The sequence below is a fragment of the Aspergillus aculeatus genome (genome assembly GCF_001890905.1).
Source record: "Aspergillus aculeatus ATCC 16872 unplaced genomic scaffold ASPACscaffold_2, whole genome shotgun sequence".
Classification (NCBI taxonomy): domain Eukaryota; kingdom Fungi; phylum Ascomycota; class Eurotiomycetes; order Eurotiales; family Aspergillaceae; genus Aspergillus; species Aspergillus aculeatus.
In genome coordinates this window covers 588,742-616,341 of record NW_017962977.1, presented here as the reverse complement: position 1 = coordinate 616,341, position 27,600 = coordinate 588,742, and the positions used below count along the sequence as shown (strand labels likewise).

The 27,600-nt window shown below is 54.3% G+C and overlaps 13 protein-coding genes across 13 annotated transcripts; 7 read left to right on the top strand and 6 right to left on the bottom strand.

Moving 5' to 3' along the window:
* Positions 1–101: 101 nt before the first annotated feature.
* ASPACDRAFT_39132 (dihydrofolate reductase) lies at positions 102–914 on the bottom strand (the record flags this gene model as incomplete). The annotated part of the gene is made up of 1 exon (XM_020200550.1): positions 102–914. One exon carries the CDS (start codon positions 912–914, stop codon positions 102–104), a length of 813 nt encoding a protein of 270 aa, XP_020059854.1.
* A 234-nt stretch (positions 915–1,148) lies between these two features.
* ASPACDRAFT_75072 (RNA polymerase II mediator complex head subunit MED22) lies at positions 1,149–1,894 on the bottom strand. Its single transcript, XM_020204362.1, has 4 exons — positions 1,845–1,894; positions 1,725–1,789; positions 1,593–1,661; positions 1,149–1,526 (listed from the first exon to the last, which is right to left on the bottom strand). Exons 1-4 carry the CDS (start codon positions 1,876–1,878, stop codon positions 1,344–1,346), a joined length of 351 nt encoding a protein of 116 aa, XP_020059853.1. The 5' UTR covers positions 1,879–1,894; the 3' UTR covers positions 1,149–1,343.
* A 123-nt stretch (positions 1,895–2,017) lies between these two features.
* Positions 2,018–3,432, bottom strand: ASPACDRAFT_1852475 (spliceosome-associated CWC15 family protein). The gene is made up of 8 exons (XM_020197249.1): positions 3,366–3,432; positions 3,289–3,311; positions 3,152–3,228; positions 2,807–3,097; positions 2,669–2,753; positions 2,450–2,620; positions 2,368–2,403; positions 2,018–2,314 (listed from the first exon to the last, which is right to left on the bottom strand). Exons 1-8 carry the CDS (start codon positions 3,373–3,375, stop codon positions 2,297–2,299), a joined length of 711 nt encoding a protein of 236 aa, XP_020059852.1. The 5' UTR covers positions 3,376–3,432; the 3' UTR covers positions 2,018–2,296.
* Positions 3,433–3,641: 209 nt separating this feature from the next.
* ASPACDRAFT_111301 (exosome non-catalytic core subunit RRP45) lies at positions 3,642–5,039 on the top strand. The gene is made up of 3 exons (XM_020195539.1): positions 3,642–3,898; positions 3,970–4,089; positions 4,176–5,039. The coding sequence occupies exons 1-3, from the start codon at positions 3,735–3,737 to the stop codon at positions 4,768–4,770; spliced, it is 879 nt and encodes a 292-aa protein (XP_020059851.1). The 5' UTR covers positions 3,642–3,734; the 3' UTR covers positions 4,771–5,039.
* Positions 5,040–5,134: 95 nt separating this feature from the next.
* Positions 5,135–6,844, bottom strand: ASPACDRAFT_111300 (uncharacterized protein). The gene is made up of 5 exons (XM_020195538.1): positions 6,578–6,844; positions 6,470–6,528; positions 6,367–6,412; positions 6,048–6,314; positions 5,135–5,982 (listed from the first exon to the last, which is right to left on the bottom strand). The coding sequence occupies exons 1-5, from the start codon at positions 6,722–6,724 to the stop codon at positions 5,386–5,388; spliced, it is 1,116 nt and encodes a 371-aa protein (XP_020059850.1). The 5' UTR covers positions 6,725–6,844; the 3' UTR covers positions 5,135–5,385.
* Positions 6,845–7,576: 732 nt separating this feature from the next.
* On the top strand, positions 7,577–9,552 carry ASPACDRAFT_49664 (cytochrome P450; the record flags this gene model as incomplete). Its single annotated transcript, XM_020202272.1, has 5 exons — positions 7,577–8,030; positions 8,091–8,282; positions 8,347–8,681; positions 8,740–9,277; positions 9,368–9,552. 5 exons carry the CDS (start codon positions 7,577–7,579, stop codon positions 9,550–9,552), a joined length of 1,704 nt encoding a protein of 567 aa, XP_020059849.1.
* Positions 9,553–9,870: 318 nt separating this feature from the next.
* Positions 9,871–10,347, top strand: ASPACDRAFT_39126 (uncharacterized protein; the record flags this gene model as incomplete). Its single annotated transcript, XM_020200549.1, has 1 exon — positions 9,871–10,347. One exon carries the CDS (start codon positions 9,871–9,873, stop codon positions 10,345–10,347), a length of 477 nt encoding a protein of 158 aa, XP_020059848.1.
* Positions 10,348–11,083: 736 nt separating this feature from the next.
* ASPACDRAFT_49663 (aminophospholipid-translocating P4-type ATPase DRS2) lies at positions 11,084–15,269 on the top strand (the record flags this gene model as incomplete). The annotated part of the gene is made up of 3 exons (XM_020202271.1): positions 11,084–14,010; positions 14,071–14,374; positions 14,421–15,269. The coding sequence occupies 3 exons, from the start codon at positions 11,084–11,086 to the stop codon at positions 15,267–15,269; spliced, it is 4,080 nt and encodes a 1,359-aa protein (XP_020059847.1).
* A 342-nt stretch (positions 15,270–15,611) lies between these two features.
* ASPACDRAFT_1862849 (uncharacterized protein) lies at positions 15,612–20,481 on the bottom strand. Its single transcript, XM_020197807.1, has 9 exons — positions 20,178–20,481; positions 20,107–20,117; positions 19,967–20,039; positions 19,828–19,913; positions 19,499–19,777; positions 19,291–19,436; positions 18,715–19,229; positions 16,763–17,831; positions 15,612–16,690 (listed from the first exon to the last, which is right to left on the bottom strand). Exons 1-9 carry the CDS (start codon positions 20,394–20,396, stop codon positions 15,705–15,707), a joined length of 3,384 nt encoding a protein of 1,127 aa, XP_020059846.1. The 5' UTR covers positions 20,397–20,481; the 3' UTR covers positions 15,612–15,704.
* Positions 20,482–21,534: 1,053 nt separating this feature from the next.
* Positions 21,535–22,518, bottom strand: ASPACDRAFT_39122 (uncharacterized protein; the record flags this gene model as incomplete). Its single annotated transcript, XM_020200548.1, has 1 exon — positions 21,535–22,518. The coding sequence occupies one exon, from the start codon at positions 22,516–22,518 to the stop codon at positions 21,535–21,537; it is 984 nt and encodes a 327-aa protein (XP_020059845.1).
* Positions 22,519–23,245: 727 nt separating this feature from the next.
* Positions 23,246–23,626, top strand: ASPACDRAFT_111291 (uncharacterized protein). Its single transcript, XM_020195537.1, has one exon. The coding sequence runs from the start codon at positions 23,328–23,330 to the stop codon at positions 23,541–23,543; it is 216 nt and encodes a 71-aa protein (XP_020059844.1). The 5' UTR covers positions 23,246–23,327; the 3' UTR covers positions 23,544–23,626.
* A 350-nt stretch (positions 23,627–23,976) lies between these two features.
* On the top strand, positions 23,977–24,602 carry ASPACDRAFT_75066 (DUF4267 domain-containing protein). The gene has a single exon (XM_020204361.1). It carries the CDS (start codon positions 24,015–24,017, stop codon positions 24,402–24,404), a length of 390 nt encoding a protein of 129 aa, XP_020059843.1. The 5' UTR covers positions 23,977–24,014; the 3' UTR covers positions 24,405–24,602.
* Positions 24,603–24,692: 90 nt separating this feature from the next.
* ASPACDRAFT_22244 (uncharacterized protein) lies at positions 24,693–26,312 on the top strand (the record flags this gene model as incomplete). The annotated part of the gene is made up of 3 exons (XM_020199099.1): positions 24,693–25,771; positions 25,889–26,072; positions 26,130–26,312. The coding sequence occupies 3 exons, from the start codon at positions 24,693–24,695 to the stop codon at positions 26,310–26,312; spliced, it is 1,446 nt and encodes a 481-aa protein (XP_020059842.1).
* Between the last annotated feature and the right edge of the window lie 1,288 nt (positions 26,313–27,600).

The window sequence follows — 27,600 nt, the reverse complement described above, 5'->3', positions numbered from 1 at the left end:
TATGATCCTGTATTTAGAGCTTGGGGCCACCCGAATGGCGCGGTACATACCTTGCATACAGACTGTACATTGTCACTTCCATCCCGTAGAATAGAACCCGATCAATCCACCCGCTCATACCCCACCATCCTCACTCTAACCTCCCCCTCCACAATCCACTCATCCGTCACCGTCTCCCCCACCCAGTCCGACACCTCCCTTGCACTCACCCTCCTCCACCACCTCTCCTGGAGTAACTCCTCATCCACCGGGAAAAAGGTATCACACTCAAACACCCGCCCGCGATCCTCCTGGAACGCCAGCTTCTCCACAAACGTCATCACAATCCGCACCCCGCGCGTTTTCACCCGCAACGCCGCACCATAGATCTCCGCCCCGCCAATCACAAACACCTGCCCCAGTTTCCCCTCCGCGCCGTACCTCGCCTCGAGTTCTGTGACAGCCTCCTCCAACCCCGCGCACACGATCGCGTCGGTCTGCGGCCCTTGTGCTGCCCCCCTTTCCCCTTCCCCTAGACCCTGGCCCTGCTCAGCCGCGCGCATTTTCTCCGCCTCCTTCCCCCGTTTCCCGTCGAGGTCGTGCTGCACGCGTCGCGCGACCTCCTCGACGGACCGCGTGACCACGGCGTTGATGCGTTTGCCGAGCGGACGGAGCGAGGCCGGGATCGAGTCGTAGGTTTTGCGGCCCATGAGGATTGCGTTCGTCAGGTTGCTGCCGGCAGGAGGGTGTGTGGGCGGGCGCGAGGTGATGCGGGCGAAGAAGGACATGTCGGTTTTGATGCGCGGCCAGGGGAGGGTGCCGTTTAGGCCGATGCCGAGGCGGAGGGGGGCATGTTGGCCTGTTGTTGTGGTGGGGGTGGAGGGAATTGGGGTGGTGGCGACTATGAGGGTTAGGGGGGGTGGTTTTGGTGGCATCTTGGGCTGGTTGTTTCGGTAGTGGTTGAGTGGAGGGGTACGGATGGATCGGGTGTGGAGGAGGGAAATTTGGTGTACGGAGGTTGGGTCGGGTTGGTCGGGGCGGAGGTGGTGGTTATCGATAAGATTAGCGTAGCGTAGCTTAGCTTTGCCGCACTGCAGCTTGGTTAGTAGAGTGGTTTGGCTTCTATTTTAGAAATCTGTTTGATTCATGCCAGCGCACTGCCTGCTTGACCGATATATGCATTGTAGACTGTCGGCAATCATAGACACCACAAATGATCATGTGAAACTGCATAGTACAGTACTATTCCCGTAAGGTTCGAATAAACAGATTCGCAATATCCCAGGCAATAACGCCAAATATCCCACCCCGAAACCCAAACTCCCAATGCACCAGACCATACCATACTCCACCCCCAGTGAAGCCTATTTAGCAGCCTTCAAAAGCCCCCCCTCCTCAATCGCCCGCTGAATCGCCCCCGCATCCCGCTCCAGCTCCTCCCGCCGCTTCACCTCCGCCTCATCCTCCCCCAACGTATCCAGCTTCCCGAACAGCCACGTCTCCTTCATCACCCGCGTCAGCGCCAGGATATCTTCTGCTGCGCGGACCTGCTCCCATAGCATAACAAGATCAGCGGGGTCGAGTCTATCGTGAGGGAGTCAGGGTCAACGAACCAGGGCGGTGGATTCGACGTCGAGTTGGTAGGTTTCGACGGCTGTGGAGGTGTGGCTTGTGCTTTCTGTCTGCAGCCTAGATTAAAATCGGGTTTTGAGGGGTAGGGGTGGTTGGCAGTGGGCGTCGCGTACCGTGGCTGTGGCCATGATGTTCTCGAAGCGTTGGAGGAGTTGGGAGATGTTCGTGTTGATGCGGTCTGATTTTTGGGTGAGTTAGTGGCTAGTTTGGTAGATGACGTATGGCGTACTGACTGTGCAGGGTTTTGGAGGAGGGTTGGGACTCCATTTTGGGAGATTGAGGGGGATTGAGGCGATTGAGTGATCGTATCAGGTTATGCAGATGTCGGGAGTGGGTGGGTTGTGCTTGTGATTGCGATTGTTCGGGGCGGGGATTTGGGCGGTCGGATACTGCCGGCTGTGGATTACGATAACGAAGCTAATCGACGAGCGTGTCTGGTTGGAGTGGTTTGGGTATTATGACTATACTTTATCGCTATCTAGGTGGTGCATCTCCAGCGCATAGGATCTCCCGAGTGTCCAATTGACGAGGTAAAAAACCGGGGTTCCATCGCCCCTTCAGCTTGCGGAACTTCCGTAGGTGCTTAGCCCGTCCTGAGTGTTGCAACACCCCTACAGTTGTGGGTAGATTGTAATGTAGCACGATTGAGGAGCGAAGTTCAATCTCAGCAAGTGTAGTGTGGTGTTCACCGAACGTATTTGCCCTGCGTCCATTAGCGTTCGCATGAAAAAGGATCCGGAAACCAGGCCGACTTACCATGAACCGCTTGTGGAAATCCGATCGCAACAGGTCCTATATCATGTCAATACCATCCCCAAGATATAGCCAGCAAACTTACATTGACAAACTCCTTGCCCCGTTTATCCTCCGTGCCGCGCGCCTGGTTTTTGAAGACCACGTCGTCGTCCCATCGTCGCTTGAGACTGAAGTCCTGAGGGTTGAGCAGGGGATTTCCGCGCGCAATGTCGTACTCTCGTTTCTCTTCCTCTTCAGCCGCACGCTCGCGTTCCTATCATCATCAGCTTTTAGCCTTAGACCCAGACCGGAAGAAACCCACCTCTTTTTCCTTCTGCTCCAGCCTCTCTTTCTTGATCTTCTCCAATTCGCGCATGAGCTCGGCAGCCTCATCCTCCTCGTCATCACTAAACCAGTCAGTCCTGCCTTTATTTCTTGCTCAATTGGCAAAGCGCCTCACCTATCTTCATCGCTACTATCCTCTTCCGACCCATCCGAGTCTGCGTCGATGTCTCTCGTTTCCTCTAATATCCTTCGCCGTTTCGCTTCCATATCTTCTTCCTGCTCTCCTGTGTCTGCATCTCCACCCGGCGAACCACCCTCCAACTGACGCTTGGGCGTCACGCTCTCGACCGTGGGCTCATCAAGGGGGGTTCCGTTCTTCTTGGCGTAATGGGCGGCCTCAGCCTGGAGGAGTTCGGCGCGGAGGTCGCGCTGGGTGGCTTCGGCTTCGGTGCCTTGGCCGAGTTGACTGGCTAGCGTCAGTGCCTTTCTTCCAAACATACAGACTATCTCGCCATCCTACCGTGTCTTCAGAAGCTTGTGTGCAGGAAGCAATCGCTGGTGGTAGGCCGGACCACGGAGGGCCTCTTTGCCTTGTGCCTAGGGTCGAATGAGTTCTTGCGCTTCTCCAAATCGGGGCTGGAAAGCGGGTTTACGTACGGGGTCAAACGTAGGTCTGTGTGCTGTTCAAAAAGTCAGCATGACACCCTTCCCAAGCATAGCCACAGTCTTCTCACCTGTAGTCATATTGTGGTTGTGCGTAAATCCAAGGTCGTGAGAATTGTTGTCCGCGAAGAAGAAGAGTTGATGGCTCTGATAATAACCTCCGCCCGCGGCGACTACCCTGAACCAGAGCGGTAAGCCAGCCAGCCTGAGACGCACAATTCTCACCGCCCAGCCTTCCACCTCTCCCATTGGACTAAAGCCCACCTGCCCAGACGCTACAATGACGATGACCGCCCGGCGCCCGCCCGCGGCCTGAAATTTAGAGAGAGAAAACGAAAGTCTTCCCCGGGGCCGCTGGCGGCCAAGTCCGCCGCCCCTCCTCCCTCCCTCCCTCCCTCCGCCTTTTCTCCTCTCTTTTCCTCCTTCGAAATTCACAAATTATGAATAAAGAAGCACCGCTCTCAATCGCGGAGCGCGACTTCATCCTCAATGCGCTGCGCGAGGATGTACGCCTGGACGGTCGCGCCGCGGATGAGTTGCGTCCGTTGAAGGTGACCTTCGGGGAGGAGTATGGGCATGTGAAGGTGCAGCTTGGTCGGACGAGGTAAGCATCTTCTCTTGGTGGTTACAAAACCACAGCGCGAAGCTAACCGTTCTTGTGCTTGCGTGTGTTAGTCTAGTGACACGCATCTCAGCCGAAGTGACGAAACCGCACGACGACCGGCCGTTCGATGGGCTTTTCACGATCGCAATGGAGCTTACGGCGATGGGGTCGCCCGCCTGGGATAATGGACGGTAGGACTGACCCCCTTACCCTCCTTCCCCAGAAATATGCCGCGGAAAAAAAGGACAGCTTCTAATCAATCACCGGGGGAAAACAGACAAGGCGACCTCGAAACGTACGTGACCAACGTCCTAGACCGGGTGATCCGCCACTCCAACGCGCTGGACACGGAATCGCTGTGCATCGTCAAGGGGGTGAGCTGCTGGAGCATCCGGGCGGACGTGCACATCACCGACTACGACGGCAACCTGATCGACGCGGCGTGCGCGGGCATCATGGCGGGGCTGCAGCACTTTCGGCGCCCGGACGCCGTGGTCAAGGACGGCCAGGTGATCGTCTACGGGGTGGACGAGCGGGTGCCCGTCGCGCTGAACATCACGCACAAGCCGCTCGCCGTGACCTTCCACTCCTTCGACGAGGGCAAGCGCGTGATCCTCGACGCCACCCGGCGCGAGGAGCAGGCCGCCGAGGCCGACGTCGTTTTCGGCCTCAACAACGCCGGCGACGTCTGCTTCATGTCCAAGTTCTCCGGCTCGCCGGTCGACGCCATGGTCTTCGTCAACAAGACCTCCGTCGCCCTGGATAAGGTCAAGGAGATCAATGCCGTCATCGATAAGGCGCTGCAGGCGGATCTGGCTAAGCGCGCGAAGACGGGCAGGGCCGAAGAGTCGCGAGCGGAGAATGATCGGTGATTTACCTTCAGGGCGGGGTGGCTTTGGCGGGGTTTTACTAGAGATGTCATGCATATTACCAGGAGTCTAATGGTTTCAAAAGACGGGCAATCAGATTTGATTTGGATGATGGTGTGCTTTTGTAAATCTGGAGAAGCTACGCTATGGCTTGACGTGTTTGTGGTGATTGATCACCAAAATATATTTGCAGCTAAGTAGCAGCCACACCAGGCTGGATGCAACTCAACTTGGCGATGGCAAACCCTCGAGCCATCTTTCTAGCATTACCCATTTGTAATTGCTGGCCTGTGGCTAGATCAAAAGTCAGTCACTAACTGTTCGTGTGTTCTTAGCGTCCTATCGAGAAATGAAGAACCCATTTTCGACCAGATGGTGGATATTTTAGCCTACGGAGCTATAGTGAATCGGGTGGTGATATTCTCCGCCCAAGCCGCTTATCCTCAGGCCAGGCCCGCCACCAAGCAATCTCTCGGACATTTGCCGCAGCCCACCGACCAAGCAGATTTGAGAACTCGCTTTTTTGGTAGACTACGATCTGACAGCCGGCAAGCCACGCTTTAGTTCAACAATTAATGATCTGTCTTAATTTGCTCAACAGAGAAGGTCAAATTCTGTTCATGATGTCTCAACATGATTTTTCGGATGCTGGCTCACAATGGGAGGAAAGCCGATGTCTGCCAGATACTCACTGTTCGCTCGCTCGGACGCGACGTCCACATTCGTCGTGACTGTGATGTTCGCCTTCCCACCAGTCTGTCTCAGGAGCTCTTCTTCTGAACCTGTCAAGTTGCCACCTAGTAGCTCGTGGATCTGGAGGCTAGCGCGTGAAAGGCGCGATTCGGCTTTCTTGGGGCCTGCTGCGTTCGAGCCCTGCTTGATGTAATCGGAAAGTCGGTGGGCGCCATTGGTTGAGTCGTCGCTTGAGCTGCCCACGAGCTTAGTGAAGAGGGTCTTCAACGCGGGAAGATTGACTGCCACGACGGCAATCTCGATCTCAATTGCCGCTACGATGATCATTCGGCCGAGCACGTACGCCGTGTCGGAGTCGGCGATGAGTTGTCTCTGCACGTCGAAGCGGCATAACGCCGTCACTACGGACAAGGCGCCGAAACACATAACCCCGAGCACGGCGACCTTGCGTTGGTTACTCATCTGTAATCGCATCACGGTCGGGATCGGTAGGGTGAGGATGATGATATCCGTGATGATGTTCTTCCCATGGTTTGAAGACATGTTAGTGTATCTGTATCCCCTCAAGAACTATCGCCAATCCCTACCAGTCCTGTTGGTACCATCATGACCACGTATGTGCTCAGACATTGCGCGTTGGGATATTCTGCGGGGTGGAATATGGCATCGAGGGGTCTGCATTGTAGGAAGGCGAGTAACCAGTTCGTGATCGTAAACAGTGTGTTGAGGGCCATTGTGCCGAAGACTTTCATCTGGAATGATCGATCCGGGGAGAGTCGGAGGTAGAATAGCAGGAACGCCTGTTTGATGGTCCAGTGCACGAACATGTAGAAGACTTCTTCGACGAACAGCCACTGGATTGCAGATGTTTTAGTCGAGAAGGCGCCAGTAAGCTGGGGTGCGTACCTTGGTTATTTGTTCCCGCTGATGCGAGGATAATTGACTCGAGTGCCTACCACAGTACCTGGTCAGGCCTTGTTATACTAGTTCGCTGGCTTTCGTCTCTTACAGTCCACATCCATAATGAAGAAAGATATACAGAATCATCTGCTGCATCCCGTTGACAAACTGTGTGGTGATTAACTTGGATGGTCGGTGGTGAAGGGTTATTCCTTACCAGGAGAATGATAGCCACTGCATCATCCCTACCAAAACTCCGATGACGCAGTCGACAGTAAAGCCGCAGGAAGATGGAGCAAGTTCCGATCGCGAAAGCAGCGGAGATAATCCCGTAGGTCAATGGCTGAAGATTCTCGAGAGCCATTTTGCCCAACGCATAAGCCCATGCAAAGAGCTCGCTCGTGCAGGCTCTTTTGCTCTGTCGAAAATGACCTGCGAGTCAAGCCGGCCGAGAGAATAGATACTGGACAGTCTCGAAAGTCCATTGGGCCGATAATCAAATGCTTGGAGGCAGCCTTGTCTTTTCCTCACCCCCTCTTCTGATCCAGCCCATCCTGCTGTGTGCATCGATCCTGTTGATAGTCCAGCCATCCCTGCAAGCACCAACGCTAGGTGGCCTTAGATGCAGATGAGATCCAGTGCGCTAAACTCTTTGCTTTCTCTCTTCCCGCCAATCCGCGAAAGCTGGCATCAGCATAAGCTCCACAGCGGACGGCTGCTCCCTTCCTAGTCTCCTATAGTGTCTCGCGGTGTGGATCGGGGAATTCAGCCACCACTGAAGGGCCGCCATGCGATCAAGCGAACACGAGTAGCAGAGATGAAAGGTGGAGATGACGGGCTTGTCCTGCATATTGTCCGCACGAGGACCGGAGTTTCACCATCGTGCACGATGGGTCCTGGTTTCTGTCATAAGCGCCTCTCTTATCCCGGTTGTGCGATCGGCTGAGATGGTGAGTGTTTTTATTTCTGCCGAGGTGGGGTATAGACAAGGGTTAACAAACTGACCAGCTGTCTGCTGCCAATAACAAACTCACAGTCATCGACTATGGTGACGCCGTCGCTTTAGCATGCAATCGTCAAAGGTGCCATAGAAGTTTCCGGCTCGAATGGGTGTTAAATAATCGTTCGCTGCCCGGTCAGCGAGGGATTGTCCCTTTCTTCGAATGACTGTGTGCAGACCGATGGGTGGCTGAGGAAATCAACACTCACACTCACAATGGAGGTAGCGAAATCGTTGCTTTGGTCCGCTGGCGTTAGTGACTTCATCGGGAAGGACCTGCTCAGCCTGGCAAGTTCCGCTGCGGGACTCGCGATTGTCCTCCATCTCACTCTCTTTCGCACCAGTTTTCCCACGGAAGATCATCTTCATGAACTTCTGATACTCTACGTATTTTCGGTATCTGCCGTGTTTGCCGCCTATCTTACGCTAAGTGATTGTTCAGTGACTCAGAGTCTGGTCCGAGTATGCTGGATTGCAGGCGCTTTCAACACAGGACTAGTGTTGAGCATTGGGGTTTATCGGTTGTGCTTTCATCGTCTTCGTCACTTTCCAGGCCCGATAGGTTCTAAGGTGTCTCGGTTCTATGATGCGTATCTTGCCGGACGGAATGTGCAATACAATGTGGAAATTGAGAAACTCCACAAACAGTACGGTGACTTCATTAGGACAGGTATGCCATGTCGCCACTCCCAGGTGCTCACCACCAGTACTGAAAATGCTCCAATCATAGGTCCTCGAGAGATCTGCATCGTCCGGAGATCAGCTTTACCAGTCCTCTTCGGGCCTCAGTCAAAGTGTCGCAAGTCAACCTACTACGCGCAGGCCTCTACCAATCCGATAGAATGCTCCGTCCACCACACACGAGATTTCGAAGATCATCGGAAACGACGGAAGGCATGGGATCGAGGATTCAGTATCAAATGTGCGCTCTCTACTCAAAGCCACTTCTTGGAAGATGCCGGCGGAAATTGACCAGGCATATCTAGCACTCGGAGTGTACGAACCACGGATCAAGGCGAAGGCCGATCAACTTGTCGCTCATATAGCAGCCAACCTGGGAAATCCCATTGACGCCACCGCCTGGTCAATGTTTCTCAGTTTTGATGTGATGGGAGATGTGGGCTTTGGAAAAAACTTTGGAAACTTGATAACAGGTGTTGAGCATCCGGCTATCAAAGGAATCCACGACCATATGGCCATTTTGGGAGTTCTAGGCCATGTTCCTTGGTTTCTGAATCTCGTTAGCCGTGTCCCAGGAGCGACTACAGCCTATTCAGATTTCTTCAAGTGGTGTGGTGATGAGATAGAAAGGAAGCAAAAGGTGCGTGATTACTTTGTTCGTGTTCGGCGTTTGGCTGAGACATTAATGCGGTGTGCAGGTCTGGGACGCTGAAAAGTATCCTGACGATATTGTCTCATGGCTGCTGAAAGCCTACGTGGACGACGACGCAGCAGCCTCTCCTTCAGAAGCTGCTTTGCACGAAGACTCTCGGGTGGTTATTATCGCTGGCAGTGAAACCACAGCGACTACCTTAGCTACTGTGCTTTTCTACCTAGCTAAGTATCAGTATGTTCTTGCCAAGCTTCAGCGACTCTTAGATGAGGCTATGCCTGGTGGGGTCGAGGACTGGTCATACGACAAGGTGAAGACAGTCTCTTTTCTTGACGACATCATCAATGAAGCTCTCCGTCTCCGGCCAGCCGTGATGACAGGTGGATACCGGGTAACCCCTGCGGAAGGCCTCCAGATCGATGAGGTGTACATTCCCGGGGATGTCAACGTGTTTGTTCCGGTTCAGTTGATCCAAACAGACGAGAGATATTACAAACAAGCCAAAAGTTTCATTCCCGAGAGATGGGGTGAAAGAAAAGGCGAGCTGGGCACCGATGGGGCGCCTTTCATTCCATTTGCAATGGGTAAGTCATTTACCGCAACTTTTCCGCAGCGTCGGGTCGATTCACAATTCAAGTGATTGGGTAAGTTCCATCGTTAACTTGCGTCACCAGGCTCATACAGTTGTCCTGGAAAGAATCTCGCTCTGCTCAGCCTCCGCATCACGGTGTCCGTATTGGCTTCACAATATTCTATAAGCTTCGCGCCGGGTGAGACAGGTGAGGACTTTGAGCACAACGCGTTGGACACGTTTACAACGACGTTACCTCCTCTTCGGCTTCAGTTTCATAAACGATAGGAGATAGACAGAGAAACAAGAATCTTCTGGAATGAATGGATACAGCTTGATGCTCGTTTGATCGCCATGCACTAAAACAGCCCATGACCTGCTCTATCGTTCAACGCGTAGGTGGCTTTAGTCAATCCATCTAGACTAGTGGGTATATAGTGTCGTGGTCCTGGGTTCGAAAGCCAGAGAAGTTGCAGAAAAATCATATTACTTCCCTCCTGCAACCTATTTGGCATCTCCAGGCATTTTAGCCCCTTATCACACTCTTATCCAACTCTTCTCGAGCGATTCGATCCTCAAGCGCTTGAACACTTTTCAGGAACCACTATGGATTTTCAAGATAGATCATCTTCAAGAATTGCCACCGACAAGGTTGCCCTGTGGTTGAAACAGACAGCGGAAGAGCATTTCCGTGTAAAAGTTACGGTCAAATCCCGTGGTCGAATTCTCGATGCCGACGACTTTGTGAGGCTGGCAAAACGTATCAAGGAATGGTGGAGGCGCCATATCAAAATCCCCGGCGACCTCCTAGAGCAGCTGCACTTGGCGATATATGGGCGCCTTCAAGATGCCTTCGCATACGCCCCGAGGACGGCAGACGAAGAACCTACGCAGGAATTCATAAATCACATATACTTTATTCAGGTATTGATGGACGTCCATGACATCCTGACGTACCCGAGTTTGGACCAAAAGTTCAATGGTGTGAGGCGAGAAGATAGTGAGTGGGCGTGTGTTGTTCATATGTTTCAACCCTACGGCCGCTCCTTCTTACGTGATTGGGGCTTGCAGAGGCGAGCTTGAGACGAGGTTGCCAGTTTGGAGATGAATTTCTGGTACAGATTCTAATTCTTGCATGGATATGGTCTTAGTGTACAATGTTTTTGTAACTTTGTTTGTTTTTGTCGAGCTGTGGTGATATATTTGAGTCTTGAAATGATATTGTGGTTAGCGTCTTAGTATCTATCTGCTTCCAAGCTGTTGCTGCTATTTTGTTGTTTGTTGATTGTAGAAAGTCGTGACGGCAGTTGACGATCGGTCAGGCGGCGCTAACCTAAAGCGGAAGCAGGTGTTCATCCCTCCCTTTCTCCAATCCATCATCCACTTTCAACCACGCGGCAGTGGAAATGAGTTGACTCTGCCAAATCGTCTTCCTACTCTGAAACACCATATCCTCTCCCCCCTCATGGCATATAATTAGCACGTCTCCCAGTCAACAACTTAATTTACTCACCGTCTCGACCCGGAGAGCCCCGCCCCATCTCCCGGCCCCAGCCACGGGCGGTGATCCAACGCTAATTGCGCGGCATCTGAGCTAAACCGCCAGGCAGTCAGAATTTCTCCCCATCTGCGTTACTTCTCTCCCTCCCCGCCGCTTACTGTCACCCGGACTCAATTCCGACCACCTCCTCCCAAATACTACGTGTTTCCGCCTTCCTCCATTACTCCCAGCGCGCGAGTTTCACCCCTTCCCTCCCCCATCAATCAATGCTCTTGGGGCACCACCTCGCAGTAACGGTGTCTGCCCGCCTTCAGCGTCATGGCCAGCGGTAGGCCTCCCGGACCTCATCCAGCCGCTGGCCACAACGAGGAACTGCTGCTGGATGAGTCCACTCCCATGTACAACACGGGCCAACGTCCGCCTGTGAATGATGACAACCTGTTGCGACAGTACGACATCGATGACTCCGACCAACCCCAATCCCGTCCCTCCGTTTCCTACGATAGCTTCGTCGGCGGACAGGCTCCGCCGCATTCGGGCGCCCATGCGACTTCCTCTGCGCACCCTCCGGCGCAAACCGGGGGCTACCTCACCGATCCTTACACCGGAGCCGACGTGTCTCGCACCTATTCCCACACCTCCGGCCTGAGCAACTACAACCGCTACTCACTCGACGAATACGACGACGACCGGTCGCTGCACGGATACTACGATCTGGATGATGACGACGTACACCACTCGGAGCCCGACAGCCGGGTTCGCCAGGCGAAGGAGCGGAACAGCATCCTGGGTCTGGGCGGTGGCCTGATGGGCCGAGCGAAGCACATGCTGGGCATGGGGCCCGAGTACTCGGAAATGGATCTTCCCTTGACGGAGTCGGGCGGTCGTGCGGCTCGGCTGGACAGTGCAGATCCGGATGAGGCGGCTGCGACCGGGGCTCGAAAGAAGTCGAAGAAATCGGACTTCAAGTTCGGGTTCGGTCGCAGGAAGGTCGACCCGTCGACTCTGGGACCTCGAATGATCGTTTTGAACAATCCGCCCGCGAACGCCGTGCACAAATTCGTAGACAACCATGTCTCGACGGCCAAATACAACATTTTCACCTTCATCCCGAAGTTCCTGTTCGAGCAGTTCTCGAAGTACGCCAACCTGTTCTTCCTGTTCACCGCCGTTCTTCAACAGATCCCGAATGTCACTCCCACGAATCGGTATACCACGATCGGTCCGCTGTTGATTGTGTTGTTGGTGTCGGCCATCAAAGAACTTGTGGAGGATTACAAGCGGAGGTTGTCTGATAAAGGGTTGAACTTTTCCAAGACACAGGTACTGAAAGGCTCGAGCTTCCATGAGATTAAGTGGATTGATGTCGCTGTGGGTGATATTGTTCGCGTGGAGTCTGAGCAGCCATTTCCCGCCGATATGGTCTTGCTTGCGTCGTCGGAGCCTGAGGGTCTATGCTATATCGAAACGGCGAATCTGGACGGCGAAACCAACCTCAAGATCAAGCAAGCTATTCCGGAGACAGCGCATTTGGTTAGTCCCGCGGATCTCAGTCGGTTGACCGGGCGCGTCCGATCGGAACAGCCAAACAGCAGTCTTTACACGTACGAGGCCACATTGACTATGCACGCGGGAGGTGGTGAGAAGGAACTGCCACTGGCCCCGGATCAACTGCTCCTGCGAGGTGCGACCCTGCGCAACACCCCCTGGGTGCATGGAATTGTCGTTTTTACCGGCCACGAAACGAAGTTGATGCGAAACGCGACGGCGACCCCGATTAAAAGGACGGCTGTTGAGCGTATGGTCAACGTCCAGATCCTCATGTTGGTTGGTATCCTCGTGGCGCTCAGTGTGATCAGTTCCGTTGGTGATCTGGTTATCCGGCAAACAGAACGCAGTCAACTCACGTACCTCGACTACGGCAGTACCAATGCTGTCAAGCAGTTTGTTCTGGACATCTTCACTTACTGGGTCTTGTACTCGAACTTGGTTCCGATCTCTCTCTTCGTCACAATTGAGATTATCAAGTATGCGCAGGCATTCTTGATCAACGCGGATCTCGACATTTACTACGACAAGACTGATACCCCTGCAACCTGCCGGACGTCATCGTTGGTCGAGGAGTTGGGACAGATCGAGTATATCTTCTCCGACAAGACGGGAACCCTGACGTGTAACATGATGGAGTTCAAGCAATGCACTATTGCCGGTGTCCAATATGGAGAGGACGTCTCTGAGGACCGCCGCGCTACTGTGGAAGACGGTGTCGAAGTGGGCGTTCATGACTTCAAGAAGCTCAGGGAGAATCTCCGCTCCCACCCTTCGTCAGATGTGATTCACCACTTCCTCACTCTGCTTGCGACTTGCCATACCGTCATTCCGGAGAGATCTGAGAAGGAGCCGGGTAAGATCAAGTATCAGGCAGCGTCTCCGGATGAAGGTGCGCTGGTCGAGGGTGCTGCGATGCTGGGCTATCGATTTTCTAACCGCAAGCCCAGATCCGTGATCTTCACGGTGGAGGGTCAGGACTACGAGTATGAGTTGCTGGCCGTCTGCGAATTCAATTCTACAAGAAAGCGTATGTCTACTATCTTCCGCTGCCCAGACGGCAAGGTCCGTATCTATACCAAGGGTGCGGATACTGTTATTCTCGAGCGGCTGCACCCTGATAACCCGACCGTTGAGGCGACGCTGCAACACCTGGAGGAATATGCATCGGAGGGTCTACGTACGCTTTGTTTGGCGATGCGCGAGGTTCCCGAAGCGGAGTTCCAGCAGTGGTACCAGATCTATGACAAGGCCGCAACTACGGTCAGCGGAAACCGCGCAGATGAATTGGACAAGGCAGCCGAACTGATTGAGAAGGACTTTTACCTTCTCGGAGCCACGGCCATTGAGGATCGCTTGCAGGATGGAGTCCCGGATACTATCCACACCCTCCAGACGGCAGGCATCAAGATCTGGGTTTTGACCGGCGACAGACAGGAAACGGCCATCAACATTGGAATGTCGTGTAAGCTGATTTCGGAGGATATGACTCTGCTCATTGTCAACGAGGAAAGCGCCCAGGCTACCAAGGATAATTTGATGAGAAAGCTTCAAGCTGTTCAGAGCCAGGGTACTTCGGGCGAGACTGAAGCGATGGCATTGATTATCGATGGCCGGTCGTTGACCTTCGCTCTCGAGAAGGACATGGAGAAGTTGTTTTTGGACTTGGCGGTGTTATGCAAGGCGGTTGTTTGCTGGTAGGTTGCCTGTTATCGCTTTTTCTCTCCTTTCTTTTGGGGTTGTACTAATTCAAGAAGTCGTGTGTCTCCCCTGCAAAAGGCCCTTGTGGTCAAGCTGGTCAAACGACACCTCAAGTCCTTGCTTCTGGCGATCGGCGACGGCGCCAACGACGTGTCTATGATCCAGGCCGCCCATGTCGGTGTGGGTATCAGCGGTGTTGAGGGTTTGCAGGCTGCACGGTCTGCGGACGTGTCGATCGCTCAGTTCCGTTATCTGCGCAAGCTCCTTCTGGTCCACGGGGCCTGGAATTACCACCGTATCAGTCGAGTGATCTTGTACTCGTTCTATAAGAATATCGCTCTCTGTATGACGCAGTTCTGGGTACGTCTTTTTTGCCGCTTTCTCGGCCTTTACTGACCATGCATAGTATTCATTCCAAAACGCTTTCTCTGGCGAGGTTATCTACGAGTCGTGGACACTGTCGTACTACAACGTCTTCTTCACCGTGCTTCCCCCTTTCGCCATGGGCATTTGTGATCAGTTCATCTCTGCGCGATTGCTGGATCGGTATCCGCAGCTGTACCAGATGGGTCAGAAGAGTCTGTTCTTCCGCCGACACAGCTTCTGGTCCTGGATCGCCAATGGGTTCTACCACTCGTTGCTCTTGTACATCGTCGGACAGCTCTTCTTCATCTGGGACGGTGCCCAGGCCGACGGCAAAACCGCGGGCCACTGGGTCTGGGCCGAGGCCTTGTACACGGCTGCGCTGGCGACGGTGCTGGGCAAGGCGGCCTTGATCACGAACATCTGGACCAAATACACCTTCATCGCGATCCCCGGCTCGATGATCATCTGGCTGATCTTCCTGCCGGCCTACGGCTACGCGGCCCCGGCGATCGGCTTCTCGACCGAGTACTACGGCACGATCCCGGTGGTGTTCAAGTCGCCCACCTTCTACCTGCTGGTGGTGATACTGCCCTGCATCTGCCTGCTCCGCGACTACGCGTGGAAGTACGCCAAGCGCATGTACTTCCCGCAGCACTACCACCACGTGCAGGAGATCCAGAAGTACAACGTGCAGGACTACCGGCCGCGGATGGAGCAGTTCCAGAAGGCGATCCGCAAGGTGCGGCAGGTGCAGCGCATGCGCAAGCAGCGCGGGTACGCGTTCAGCCAGGCGGACGAGGGCGGCCAGATGAGAGTTGTAAATGCTTACGATACCACGAGAGGAAGAGGACGCTATGGAGAAATGACCAGCTCGCGAGCTCTAGTGTAACGATTGTCTGTTTTGCTTTTGTGGCCTTTTGATTTTCCTTCTTTGTATGTCTAACTTTTGTCTCATTTTGGGGGTGGGGGTGACGATGAAGCCTGATGTGGCTGTGTTTGTGTTTTGTTGCGTGTATTTACTCGGAGACGGCTCTATGAGACAATGTGAAATATGGTATGGTTTGACCCTCCCCTTCCCCTCCCCTTTCCTGTTAGCCTCCCAGTAACCTCAACCCCAAACCAACTATAAAAGTGGCTGGGGGAGAACCCCCAGACCCCCCTTTCTTTCAGTTTCCCAGCAATCTCAACCTTAATTCCTAGTATATAAGTATTCTGGGGGAGAACCCCCAGACCCCCCTTCTCTTCAACTTCTCAGTAAACTCAAGACCAAGACTCCTCTTCGCTTAAACTCCCCAATATACAAAATCACGAAGTGATAAGAAAATCACCGAGTACACCTCTCCCCAGCAGGCCGAAACCCAATACCCAACCCCTCCATGACCAACCGTTCCCTCTCCTCCCACGTCTCCCCTCCACCCTCCAAATCCACCACCAACCCCCCGCCTGCCCGCTCGCGCACCCCACTCGAATCAAATTTCCACCCGCGCTCCTTCTTCACAAACCGCCGCAAGTCCCGCTCGAACGTCTTGTCCCCCGACCACCCCAGCACCGCACACCCCACCGTCCGCCACGGCGAGATGATGATGTCCACGCGGCGGTGCGGTCGCCCACCTCCCCCCTCAGCGGGATTTGCATCCCCCTTGCCCTTATAAGAATACCCCAGAGGCAACTGCCAAACAACCAGCCCCTTATCAAGACTATCAAACATCTTCCGACTAACCACATTATCCGCACGGTAGGGGATCGTCGCCTGCTCGCGCGCAGAATGCCCCTGGTGCAGGGCTAGCGTATGCGTGATCCACCCCTCCCCCTCCAGACTGCGCAGCACATCCCCGATCAGGTTCTTGGTGAGGGCTTCGTCGCGGTGCGTGAGGATCAGGTCGACGTCCCCGGAGAACGGCTTGCCGCGGCGGTGCGAGCCCGTGATTATGCACTCTACCCCTTCATCTTCATCCTCCTTGTTATCATAGTGTTGAGCGGGAGCGGTAGGGTGGGGGTGGTCGCGTTGCTGTTGTTGCCGCCGGGAATCAATAACGGAGTTAGCATGCCGCCTCACCACCCCCGCAATGCCCTCTACCTCCTCCCGCGGAATCCCCTCCTGGAATTCATCGTAGAATTTCACCCCGATCTGCTGCACGCGCGTCAGGCTGTCCCACCCGTACTCGATGATATCATCCAGAGACCGCCACCCCCGCTGGAAGTAGAAGTCCCGCGCGGTTTTGGCCCCCACGCCCCAGATGTTGTAGAAGGTGTGTAGGGTGGCGAGGGTGGGGTCGTGCGTTAGGGGGTGCGTTGCGCTGAGTCTCCCTCCTTGGGGTGGCGGTGCACCCGGGGTGTCTTGCCCGAGATTGGCTTGAGATGGATCCGGGGGACGCGGTGTACTCTCCCCGCTTGAGTTGGAGCTAGGGCTCAGCTGCTGGAACTCGTAGAACAGATTCGCGATCTTGGCGTCGCACCCGGGTAGTGCTGCTACTTCTGCTGGTCGGCGGAGCGGGTAAGGGTATGCGGCGATGCTGGCGATGGCGGTGCTGTAGGCGCGGACGCCGATTTCGTCCAGGGTGAGTTCGCGGATGTGGCGGATGGTGAGGAGTTCGTTGATGAAGGCTTCGTTGGGTGGGTGGAGCGGTGTGGAGCGGAGGCAGGCGTAGGTGTTGTCGGGCGCGGTCATCCAGGATGGGGGTGGTGGGAGATTGCCTAGGTCTTCGGCTTCGGAGGTGGTGGTCCGGTGCAGTTTGGGGGGGTGGGAGTTGGCTGGGGGCTGGGTTCGGGGGTGATGCTGATGCTGTTGCTGGTGGTGGCGGGGTTGGTAGGCGCGGGTTCGTTGGAATGCTAGGGGTTGCATTGAGGCGTCTGCTTTGGCACGGGCGAGGATTGATGTTTGCGTTTGCTTCTTTGGGGATGGGCTGGGTTGGGCTGGACGCTCGATGCGTCGCGCGTGATAGACTGTGTACTCCTCGGTTGGGAGGATGGTGTTTGTGCGCAGGCAGGCGTGGAGCCAGTCCAGCTTGACAACTGTCAGGGTCGGTGTGTCTGGGGTTGGTTTGGCAGGTACGTGGAGATGCTTGGAGGTAGCATGGCTGCTCATCCCGTCTTCCTCGTCCTCTGTCTCCGTGCTGAGGTCGATGGCCTCGGCTTCCCCCGGGGCGGATGCATAGGCATTGCCTCGGCGGCGTTTGGCCGGCGGAGGCTCTTCGGACTTCTGGGCTGGCTCAGTCCACACGCCCAGCGTGCGCAGTTCCAGTGCTGCGCGCTTGGGCTGGCTGAGCTTGCCGAGGATGAGAGCGGCCTCGTCGATGTCGTAGGTCAGCCGTGCGTTGCGGCGGACAAGTTCCTCTTCGATGTCGTGGAGGGACTCGATGGTGAGGTGCGTCTGGAGCACGTAAATTGGTGGACAGGCCGAGAAGTCAGGCGTAGATGGATCTGGGTCGTCGTTCCCTGAGGGAGAGTCTGTCTCGGACATGCTTGATATGTACAGCGGTGGTTATGTCATGCTCTTAAATAGTGTAGTTATATAGTTATATGGCTCCGAGTATATCCCACATGTCGGGTATAGATAGAATGTACATAAGAAACGTATTTAAGGAATAGTGAGAATATACTGCGTTACTGCATCTTCATAGAGAGTGTGATTGGAATAGTTTGAGTACTGGTGCTTCAGCTGTGATGACTGACGTCAGTCATACAACATGCCTCAGGCATCATCTGATGCGTAAGTGGACCCGGCATTTCACCTGACAGGCCGACAGCCGATACCGGCAAATCCACCAATGCCTAGGGTGTCGATATACCTGATAACATCCAAAACGTTTCCTCGTAAAGCGTTCCGGGGGAGAACCCCCCGACCCCCTTTCTTTTCAGCTTCCCAGTAAGCCCGATATATATCCTATAATGTGACTATCTGGGGGAGAACCCCCAGACCCCCCTTCTCTTCAGCTCCCCAGGATTCAGTGAAATTCTCCAGAAACAGTATATGACCTTTCCTCCCTACTCGAATACCAACTCCATAAATGCAAAGATATCAATATATCCATAACAATCAAAACTTTTCCTCTATCATAACCAGCTTCAATCTGCATCCATAAAGACTGGATGCACAGCGTTCCCGGGGAAGAACTCCCGGACCCCCCTTTCTTTCAGCTTCCCTGTAAATCCAATCCAAAGCTAAGGAATAATATAAGTATATGGGGGAGAACCCTCAGATCCCCCATTCTTTTCAACTTCCAGTACCGTGTTGGAATAAATCACCTCGAAGGCCCCCCAACAGGCGCAACTGAAGCCGTAGCCCCCTTCACCCCAGACTCAGACACCCCCTTACCCACTTCCTGCCTTCCCACCTCCAAGGCCCCCTCCCCATCCGCAACCTCATCCCGATACCCCCCCTCCCCCTGCGACCCCTCAACATCCACCGCAAACCCCCTCCCCGACCGCCTAGCCACCCACCGCCGCCACGGCTTATAAACCACAACGCTCAACCCCCCGATCACCAAAAAGCACCCACAGATCCCCCCGCCAATAGCATCATAATAATCCCCCGCCACCTGCACGCCGTCCCAGAACTTGCCCGTGGGATTCGCCACGTTCAGCACAAGGGTCAGAACCTGGATGACGCCGATGACGATGGCCACGATCACCGTGAGGCAGGTCAGCACGATCGAGTAGTACAGGAACGCGACGGGGTCGCGGTGGTTCTTCTGCTGCTGCTCTGCGTGATCCTGCTGCTCCTCCGGCCCAGAAATGAGAGGCGCATCCGAAGCGGCATCGCTCTTCGGCGGCAGGAAGTTGGCCGACGGCTGCACGTACAGCGAGAGCATCAGCGCGCCGTCCGTCGTGTCGAGGAGGCACATTCCCGCTTTTCTTTGCATTAGCTTTACCATGTCTATGAGGGGGGAGGGTGATTAGATGGAAGGTACCAGTAAAAAGCGCCGGAAAGATCAGAATCACCCAGAAGTTCGTCCCCTTCGCCGCCTCGACGGACGAAATCCCTAGCAGGGCAATCTCGGAGGAGGTGTCGAATCCCAATCCGAATAGGATACCCAGGGGGTACATTTTCCATGGACTGCATCATCAGCATCAGTATGTTTGATCTGCAGAATGAGAATGGTGGTTGGAGAGGAGTACCGATCAATCAACTTGAACATCCGCTTCAGCACATTGAACAACATCCCGCCCCCCTCGATCTTCCAGATCTCGTCCGCCCGGTCTTCCGGCAGATTCAGCACCTTTTGCATCTGCCGGTACAGCTTGTACAGAATGTAGGCGTTCATGAGGCCTAGTAAAATCAGGAAGGCGGCGCTGACAGATGTGCCGATTATGCCGCCGATGGTGCTGAAGCTGTCGAAGCGCGAGGAGATCGCTGCCGCGGTGGCGGCTACGACTATGGAGGTTATGATTACGATTCTGCGGAGGTCAGTCTCATGATCAAAAAAGGATGGGGACAGGCAAAGTACGTGGAATGACCCAGCGAGAAGAACGTCCCCACGGTGACGGGTTTCTGGCCGGTCGCGAGTAAGCGCCGGGTCATCAGGTCGATGGCCTTTCTTACGGTTAGTTATATTTTATATGAAGAAGAGAGGGAGGGGAGCGTACCGAGATATGGTCCGCATCGAAGGCATGTCTCAGGCCGAGGGTGTAGGAAAGCACGGCGTTGGAGACGAGGGATCTACGCCCCGAGTCCGCGGTCAGTATCTTTTGCTCTTTGCTACTACTGAGGTGTAGGTAGGGCTTACGGATGGTATCGCTGTCGCGTTCATTAGTTCTCGTATCAACAACCTAGACATAGATAAGTGGGGGCACGTACCAGCACAATCGCCGCGGCAATCCACACAACCACATTCAGGAAAGCAATAAACAGGATAATCCCGATCGCTGGCAGGGGGATCTTGCGGATGCCTGGCAGTCGACGGTGGGATTTCTCGGCCTGCCGGACGAGGGCCTTGGCAGTCCATTTGCTGCGCCCGGGCGTGTGGTTGTCATTGCCCGTAGAGTTGTCCACGGGGTCCGGGGAGGAGTCCCGCATGATTGGAGGGAGCAGCCACAGGGAGGTCAGCTATTGGAAGCTTGATTGTTGTTGTTGTTGTTGTTGTTGTTGTTGTTGTTGTTGTTGTCGTTTATAAGGATTCGGGATGGCGTGCTGTTGAAATTGGTGGTGACCAGCGGTCGACGTGCGGGGGAGGAGGATATACGGCAGGATTTGAATGTACCAGAGGAGGGGCAGCAACTTCAAGGCATGCAGAAAAACTGGTTTTGATAAGGCTGCGATAAGAATTTTTAGATGGGGGAATTATCAACCCCAACAACCAGTGACAACGTAGTGGATCACCTGCGAGGAATCGGCCTCATGGTGACTGGTTAGTTAGTGAGTACATATTTCGATAGCTGATGGAAGTTCTGTGCAGTGGAGCTTGGGATTATTTTCTCCGCAATGTCGGAGCGGAATGTTTCGGAGGTGCCCGCTGTTGGCCGGGATGGGTTTTGCTTGGCCGATATTATTGTTTTGGACGTCGAATTTTGAACGGGGAAGGTTTGGCTGATGCTCTCTTAGTTTCTGCTAAGCTATTATTCATTCTAGAATATAATACATCGAATCAACGTGGCTAGGAGCCTTCATGGCAATTGCCATGCCGGAGGACGCCGATATCTTCCCCGCCAAGCTTCTAATGTACAGACAGTTCTTGGCATGGACTAAGGCTGGAGTCATTCATTCTTGACTCCAAGCAACACTATGCCACCATACCTATTGGGTCTCCCAAGTCGGAGAATCTTCTCACCCCTGCTTCATCGACCCGACTCATCGACCCGACCATTTCGGAGTCGGGATGCTGGCCTTGCGATTCCGGCGGGAAGTTACCCCACAAAGCTATGGCCTGTTGGTCCGTTTGCCGACCTACTCGGGTAGCTCCACCAAACCAAGGCATCAATGGTCTCGTTGGTTGGATGCGACCGTGGGAAGAGTGGAGTGTTTCAACTGCCAATCCTGCCGGGAGATGGTTAGTATAAAAAGTCTTCAAGACACCGTCTAGAGGATTCTCACCTTGATCCGGGTGGGAGTATTGCTTGAGTGTAGCAGCTCAGTTCTGCTTCTGATTGTGCACTTCAACTTCTACTCTGTTGAAGATGAAAAGACATGATGTTTAGTCTTGGACAGTCATAATCCATCACGCTGCAGCCATAACCGTGGGAGAAGGCGTCCATTTAGTGACAGTCGCCTTAGTGTGGTGAGGGAAGTCCGGACCGATGACCATGTTCCACTCGTTTTGAGTGATAGGTGTGACATCCGACGCAGACAAAGGTGTCTTGGGCCCGCGCTTGGTGGGGATCACATATCGGGTGGGCGGAGGACCCTGGCGACGGATGGCACGGGTCGAGCGCGGCGACTTGCGCGGCTGCTCGCCCTTGCGAAGCTGCTCGACCTTCCGCGGGGACTCGGCCTTGGGCTGCGGGGGCAAGATGATGCCGTCGTCGTTGTATTGCTTCTTGTAGGCATTGGCCACGTGGGTGAGGAGCTCGTCCGACACATTCAGCTGCTCGTAAACGCGGTGGAAGAAGGCCTTGCTGAACGGGCGACCGTGGAAATCTTGGATGGTGCGATGCAAGAGCTGCGTGCAGGAGGTGATGTATGATTCTTCGGGGGCCACGCCTCGGTTGGAGAGGATGCACAGGCGGCGCTTGAAGGTGTAGATCCGGTCGACGTTGAGTAGCGTCAGGCCCTCGCGGCTGAAGATCACCTCGTTCTGCATGATGGATTGCTGCTTCAGGTAGTCATTGGCGGCGCTCTCGTACAGACTCCGATTCAGCGCATCAATCCAGCTTTGACCCAGGGAGAACTTGATGGCTGCTTTGGCCACCATTCGGTAAACAATCGGCCAGGTCATCTCATCGAGCGGGGTGATGGGGATGATGATGAGGTCGGAGGGCTCGCCGGTCGGGTAGGGCTTGCCCCGGCCCACCAAGAGCGTAACGTGCATCATTTTCTGTTCTAGCTTGGCGGAGATGTACTCGAGAGCCGGAATGATGGAGGGGGTCAGGGTCTCCGAGTCGAAATTGAAACTGGGCGAAAGAGGGGACGAGATCATATCAGGACTGAGACTTCGGGCTGGCACATAGACGCCCGCTGGGCGAGGTAGACGCACGCCAACCATGGTGACAAAAAAAGAGTAAGATGGTAATGAAGAAAGCTGAGTGTGGTAACGTTGGACCACTTTCAAGTCCAGGCCACACTGACAGTTGTGAAAAGAACAAACAGATCACGGCCTGAGGAGACAGGCAACACAGGACATATAACCCTGTGTGTTGATGGTCAGGGTTCAAAGGAGGGGTAAGCCCGGTGACGGAGGCAGACCAACGCGGCCCCCTTCATCTCCCCCAAACTGGGTTATTTTCGGAAATCTAATGATAGCAAATCCCCTGCGACCACAGCCAATAGATCCCAAAAGTCGAGGACCCGAGGAAACGGAACCCAATGGGCGGAGAGTTAAAAATACATTTAAGCGCCCGCCGTGTGCCGTTCCAGCATGGCTGCAGCCGCTTATGCACGTTCCACACCGTGTTCCCGTGGCCATTGGTGGATTCGGCAGGTGGAAATTAACCCTCCGGGCTTCTGGTCTGACGTCTTCGCTCAGGGACAGCGCCGCATTAGGTCGAATCCGGTCAAAGACGCTAGATGTAGTGTTGGGATCCACATGAGGCCAGCAGCGACGGCGTCCTGGATCTGCAGCTCGCCGAAAAGGGTCATCAACCACGACAGGTACTGGGATGGAGGATTAATTAGCCGTGAAGTCATCCCCATTCGCGTCACCGGGAACCCAATCAACGGCAATATTACACGCCCGCCCCCGCTGTGATTTCTTTCAGAGAATTGGCGCAGCAGCTGATAAGAAGTTGCAGGAACTATTGATTTCCTGCAGATGCACGGCGGTATCTTTGAGGTCTTGAGAGGGTGGGTTCCGAGATGGCGTGGGCAAGGTTCACATTACCCCGCTCGAGGCGTTGGATCGTATTGTCATGCTTCCTCACAGGATTGGATCTGGACCTCATAGAGTTCCGGGTGTTGTCACAAGGCTGGATCGACCAGAGGTTACCCGACGAATGTGATCAGAATTCGATAGTCGCAAAATGTGGCTTCCATACGGTCGGAACCTTTGCCGCTGGTGAGATTGCAGGATGATGTGTGCAGTAGAGAGCCATAGTCCCCATGCACGGGGCACCCGTAGAATGTGGATCGGACGATAACAAACTGGACCGGACGGGTAGTCCCACTTCTGTCAGGTGGAGCAACTTGACAATGAGGATGTAGAGATCTATACGGACTTGAAGAGAACCAAATATGTCAATAGAAGTATTTGTGACCTGTCAAGAAGTAAAGGTTTTTGGCATGTTTTGGCTGCTTGGCCTCCTTGGCGGTGGCCTTCCGCAAGGCTGCCACAGTAGGGAGTGTAGGTAGTAGTAACCATGCAGTTGTGGTGGTCACCGCCCGGTCGTTTCTTTCAGTCCCCGTCCCTCCCATCATCGACTGTCCCTCTTCATCCTTATCTTGCATTAATCAACCAACCACTCATCATTCCACGAAACTGTCCAACCAACACCATTCGGCCCATCACCAACTTTCTTTGATTTCTCACCGGTTGATTACCAGAAAATGCGTCTCTCCCAACACACCGCGCTCCCCCACGTCGCCAACGCCTTTGGTACCATCTTCATCGGGTTCGGGGTCAACGCGCTTCTCCGCCCCGAGCATGCCTTGACCTTCTTCGAATGGGCACCTCCCACCACAGACCCCGAGCGACAGCTGGTCCACAGCCTCGTCCACATCTACGGCGTCCGCGATATCTTCATGGGTCTTGCCATTTACGCCGCCTCCTTCTACGGGACGCGAAGGTCGCTCGGGTGGACGTTGCTGGCTGGTAGTGCGGTGGCCTATGCCGATGGGGCGGTCTGCTGGATGTGGGGGCAGGGACAATGGGGTCACTGGGGTTATGCACCGTTGATCACGGCGGTTGGTGCTGTGCTGGCTGGGCTTTTGGATTGAGTTTGATTGACAAGGGAGTCACCTCAGCAGTCTGGTATGATGAAGATGTGGACGTCGTATGCAAACCAAATGTTGTATGTGGAGTTCAAGCCAGAAGGCTTTAGGGGCTCGCCTACTGTATTGTAAGTTGGGTATAATTGAGTGAACTATAATGTGAGGCTGCATGCATTGTTAGTCATCACCCTTGCCAAGGCTATCAAGTCTCGTCGAGGGATCGGAGCGTCCCAGTCCCCAGCAGTTGTAGCGTCCTCATTAATAAGATTGTTTTGATAAAGAAGCCTGCATATTATGGCTCAAACTATAAGAGATCTTGACAGCAACAGCGATGACAATCTTCCCAGCAGACAAGATACTACATTCGATGGGATATCTGATCCAACTGGCGAACCCGAGTACACAACGGGCACCAAATTCTGGCTGCTCATGCTCACCGTGGCTGCGGTCCTCATTCTTATCAGTATCGACATGAACATTGTTGCCACAGCCGTTCCCAGTATAACCGACCATTTTCACACCATTGCCGATGTGGGCTGGTATTCCTCCGCCTTCCGACTTTGCCAGTGCGCTTTCCAGTTTGTTTTTGGTAGAGCGTACCAGCTCTTTTCAATCAAGCGTGTCTTTCTGCTCGCCAATGCCATCTCTATAGCAGGCTCACTGCTCTGTGGGGCAGCCGCGACATCGCTCATGCTTATCGTTGGGAGGGCAGTCGCCGGCCTCGGCACGGCGGGTCTACTGGCCGGATGCTTCGTGATCCTCGTCCACTCCACACCTCTCCACAGACGACCCATGTTCACGGGCATAATGAGCGCCATTGAAGGGCTGGCCACGCTCTCCGCCCCCCTCCTGGGCGGGGCAATTGTGCAGTCGCTGGGCTGGCGCTGGTGCTTCTACCTCGACGCGCCCATCGGCGCCGTCACCCTACTTCTAACGACGTGCTGCTTCTCCGACCCGCCCAAACCCGACCACCTCGCCCGCATACCCCTCAAACAAAAGCTCACCCAGCTTGACCTCCTCAGCAACCTCTTCTTTGTCCCCGCCCTAATTGGCCTCTTCCTTGCCTTCTCCTGGGCCGGAACCAAGTACCCCTGGTCCAGTGGCCCAGTAATCGGACCCCTCGTCGCCTTTACCGTCTTCATAACCGCATTCACCTACAACCAAGTCCGCCGCGGCGACACCGCCGCCCTCCCCCTCCGCATCCTCAAACACCGCAGCATCATCGCCGGCAGCATCTTCATCATGTGCGGCAACAGCACCGGCAACGTCCTCGAATACTACCTGCCCACCTACTACCAAGTCGTGCGGGGCTACACCCCCGCCCAGAGCGGGTACATGATGCTGCCCATCATCATCGCAGGCACCATCGGCGCGTTGGTCCACGGCTTCGGCACCAGTGTCTTTGGCTACTACGCCCCATTCATGGTGATCGCCTCGATCATCATGCCCGTTGCCGCGGGGCTGATCACCACCTTCGAACTCACCACCAGCCTTGCGCAGCTGATTATTTACACTGGTTTTTCGGGTCTGGGATACGGGATCGGATTCTCGGGCCCGCAGAACGCCGTTCAAACCGTTCTCCCAGCGGAGGATATGCCGCTGGGCACGTCGGTGATGCTGTTCGCGCAGTCATTCGGGCCGGCGGTCGCGGTGGCAATCGCGCAGGTGCTGTTCGTGAATTAGCTGTCGCAGAATTTGGGGGAAGTGGTGCCCGGGCTGAGTGCGGCGGAGGTGGATCGGATGGGGCTCACGCAGATCGTGACGGGGTTGGCGTCGGACAAAGCGGCGGAGGCGCGCGGGGCGATCGATCGCAGTATCGTCCAGACGTGGTATCTGGTCGTTGGGTTGGCATGTGCGACGGTGGTGGGGAGTTTGGGGATTGAGTGGCGGTCGGTGAAGGCGAGGCGCGGGTAGACTTACCACCCTCTTTTGATTCAGCTCAATTCACGTGTTGATTGCATAAGACTTCGTTGCCCATTGTTGCGATAGATACTCACCTATTCGTCTCTCTTATCAAACATGACTTGAGCAGGGCATCGTTGATGTGGATCAGTGAGTCAAGAACCGTGCGCTCTGCGCAAGTTACTATTTATCCGTCAGCATCGACCGCCAGGTGTCATGTGATGCATCGTGCATTAGTTAATTGACTCAGCTGAAAACGAGGCAGGACTGTCATGAAGCTACTTCACCACTACAAGATCCTCCACAATATTGTCGGCGTTCCTGAGTAATCCAGCTCACGTGGTTCAAGGCCTTCACCAAGCGCGTTGCCCACCTTGAGAACTCTGATAGTTCAACCAATCCACCCACCAAGAATTCAAGAAAGCGTTCCAGATAGCCCATTCCTGAGACCTCAAATCGCTGACAAATAATAATTAGTTAGCTACAAAGCTTAGTCTCACAAGACTAGTGAGACTGGGACGAGTGTAGGTCTTGGAATCTATGCCTTCACGTTCTTTATCAGATGAGCAGCCCACGCTCTGTTTGCAGTATTTCCTGGTAAGCGACCCTGATAGTACATTCTTTGGCGCGGAGGAAACCATAGAAAACCTGATCTTGAACCCTAAGGGCAGTAATACAAAAAGATATCAGATGACATCTGCAATGTAATCTAGAAAGGATCCTTCAGGTATCACCTCAAGTGCCACCGAGAGGGTTAGCCTAAGGACAACCTGTTGGTGTATTGAATTCATTCTTTACTGATATAAGTAAGGGTATACAATTTGACGGCAGATCTGAGGCCTCGCCCAGGCTGCTGCTCACCTCCCAACTCGGTGGTTCTTAGCTAGTTCCGCAGATAGCCTCACGTAGTCGGAATTCACGTCCTCATTACAAGTTTCAAAAGCTTTCCAAAAACAAACATACCTAGAATCCCTATCATGTTAATCATCATTTATACTAAACTTTTGCTCTCGTTACCCTAACGAATATATCCCCAAAGTTAGCTTTTCTTACTACAACATCTGCCACGCTGCTATTTCTTGTTTGTGTGATTCCTACAAGCTTCTATCCGGAAGGTTCTTTGTATCTACTTTGGCCTCATATTTCCTTATTCGAGGGCTCACTTAGAAGCTGGGAGGGTATAACAGAGTCTTTCACCTGTAATCAGTTCCGGCACTAGTCGTAGATAGTTTCTCCCAGATAGCCTGGAATCCACACTTTCATGTTCCCAGTCAGTTTGCGCAAGGAGCCGTTCTTTTGT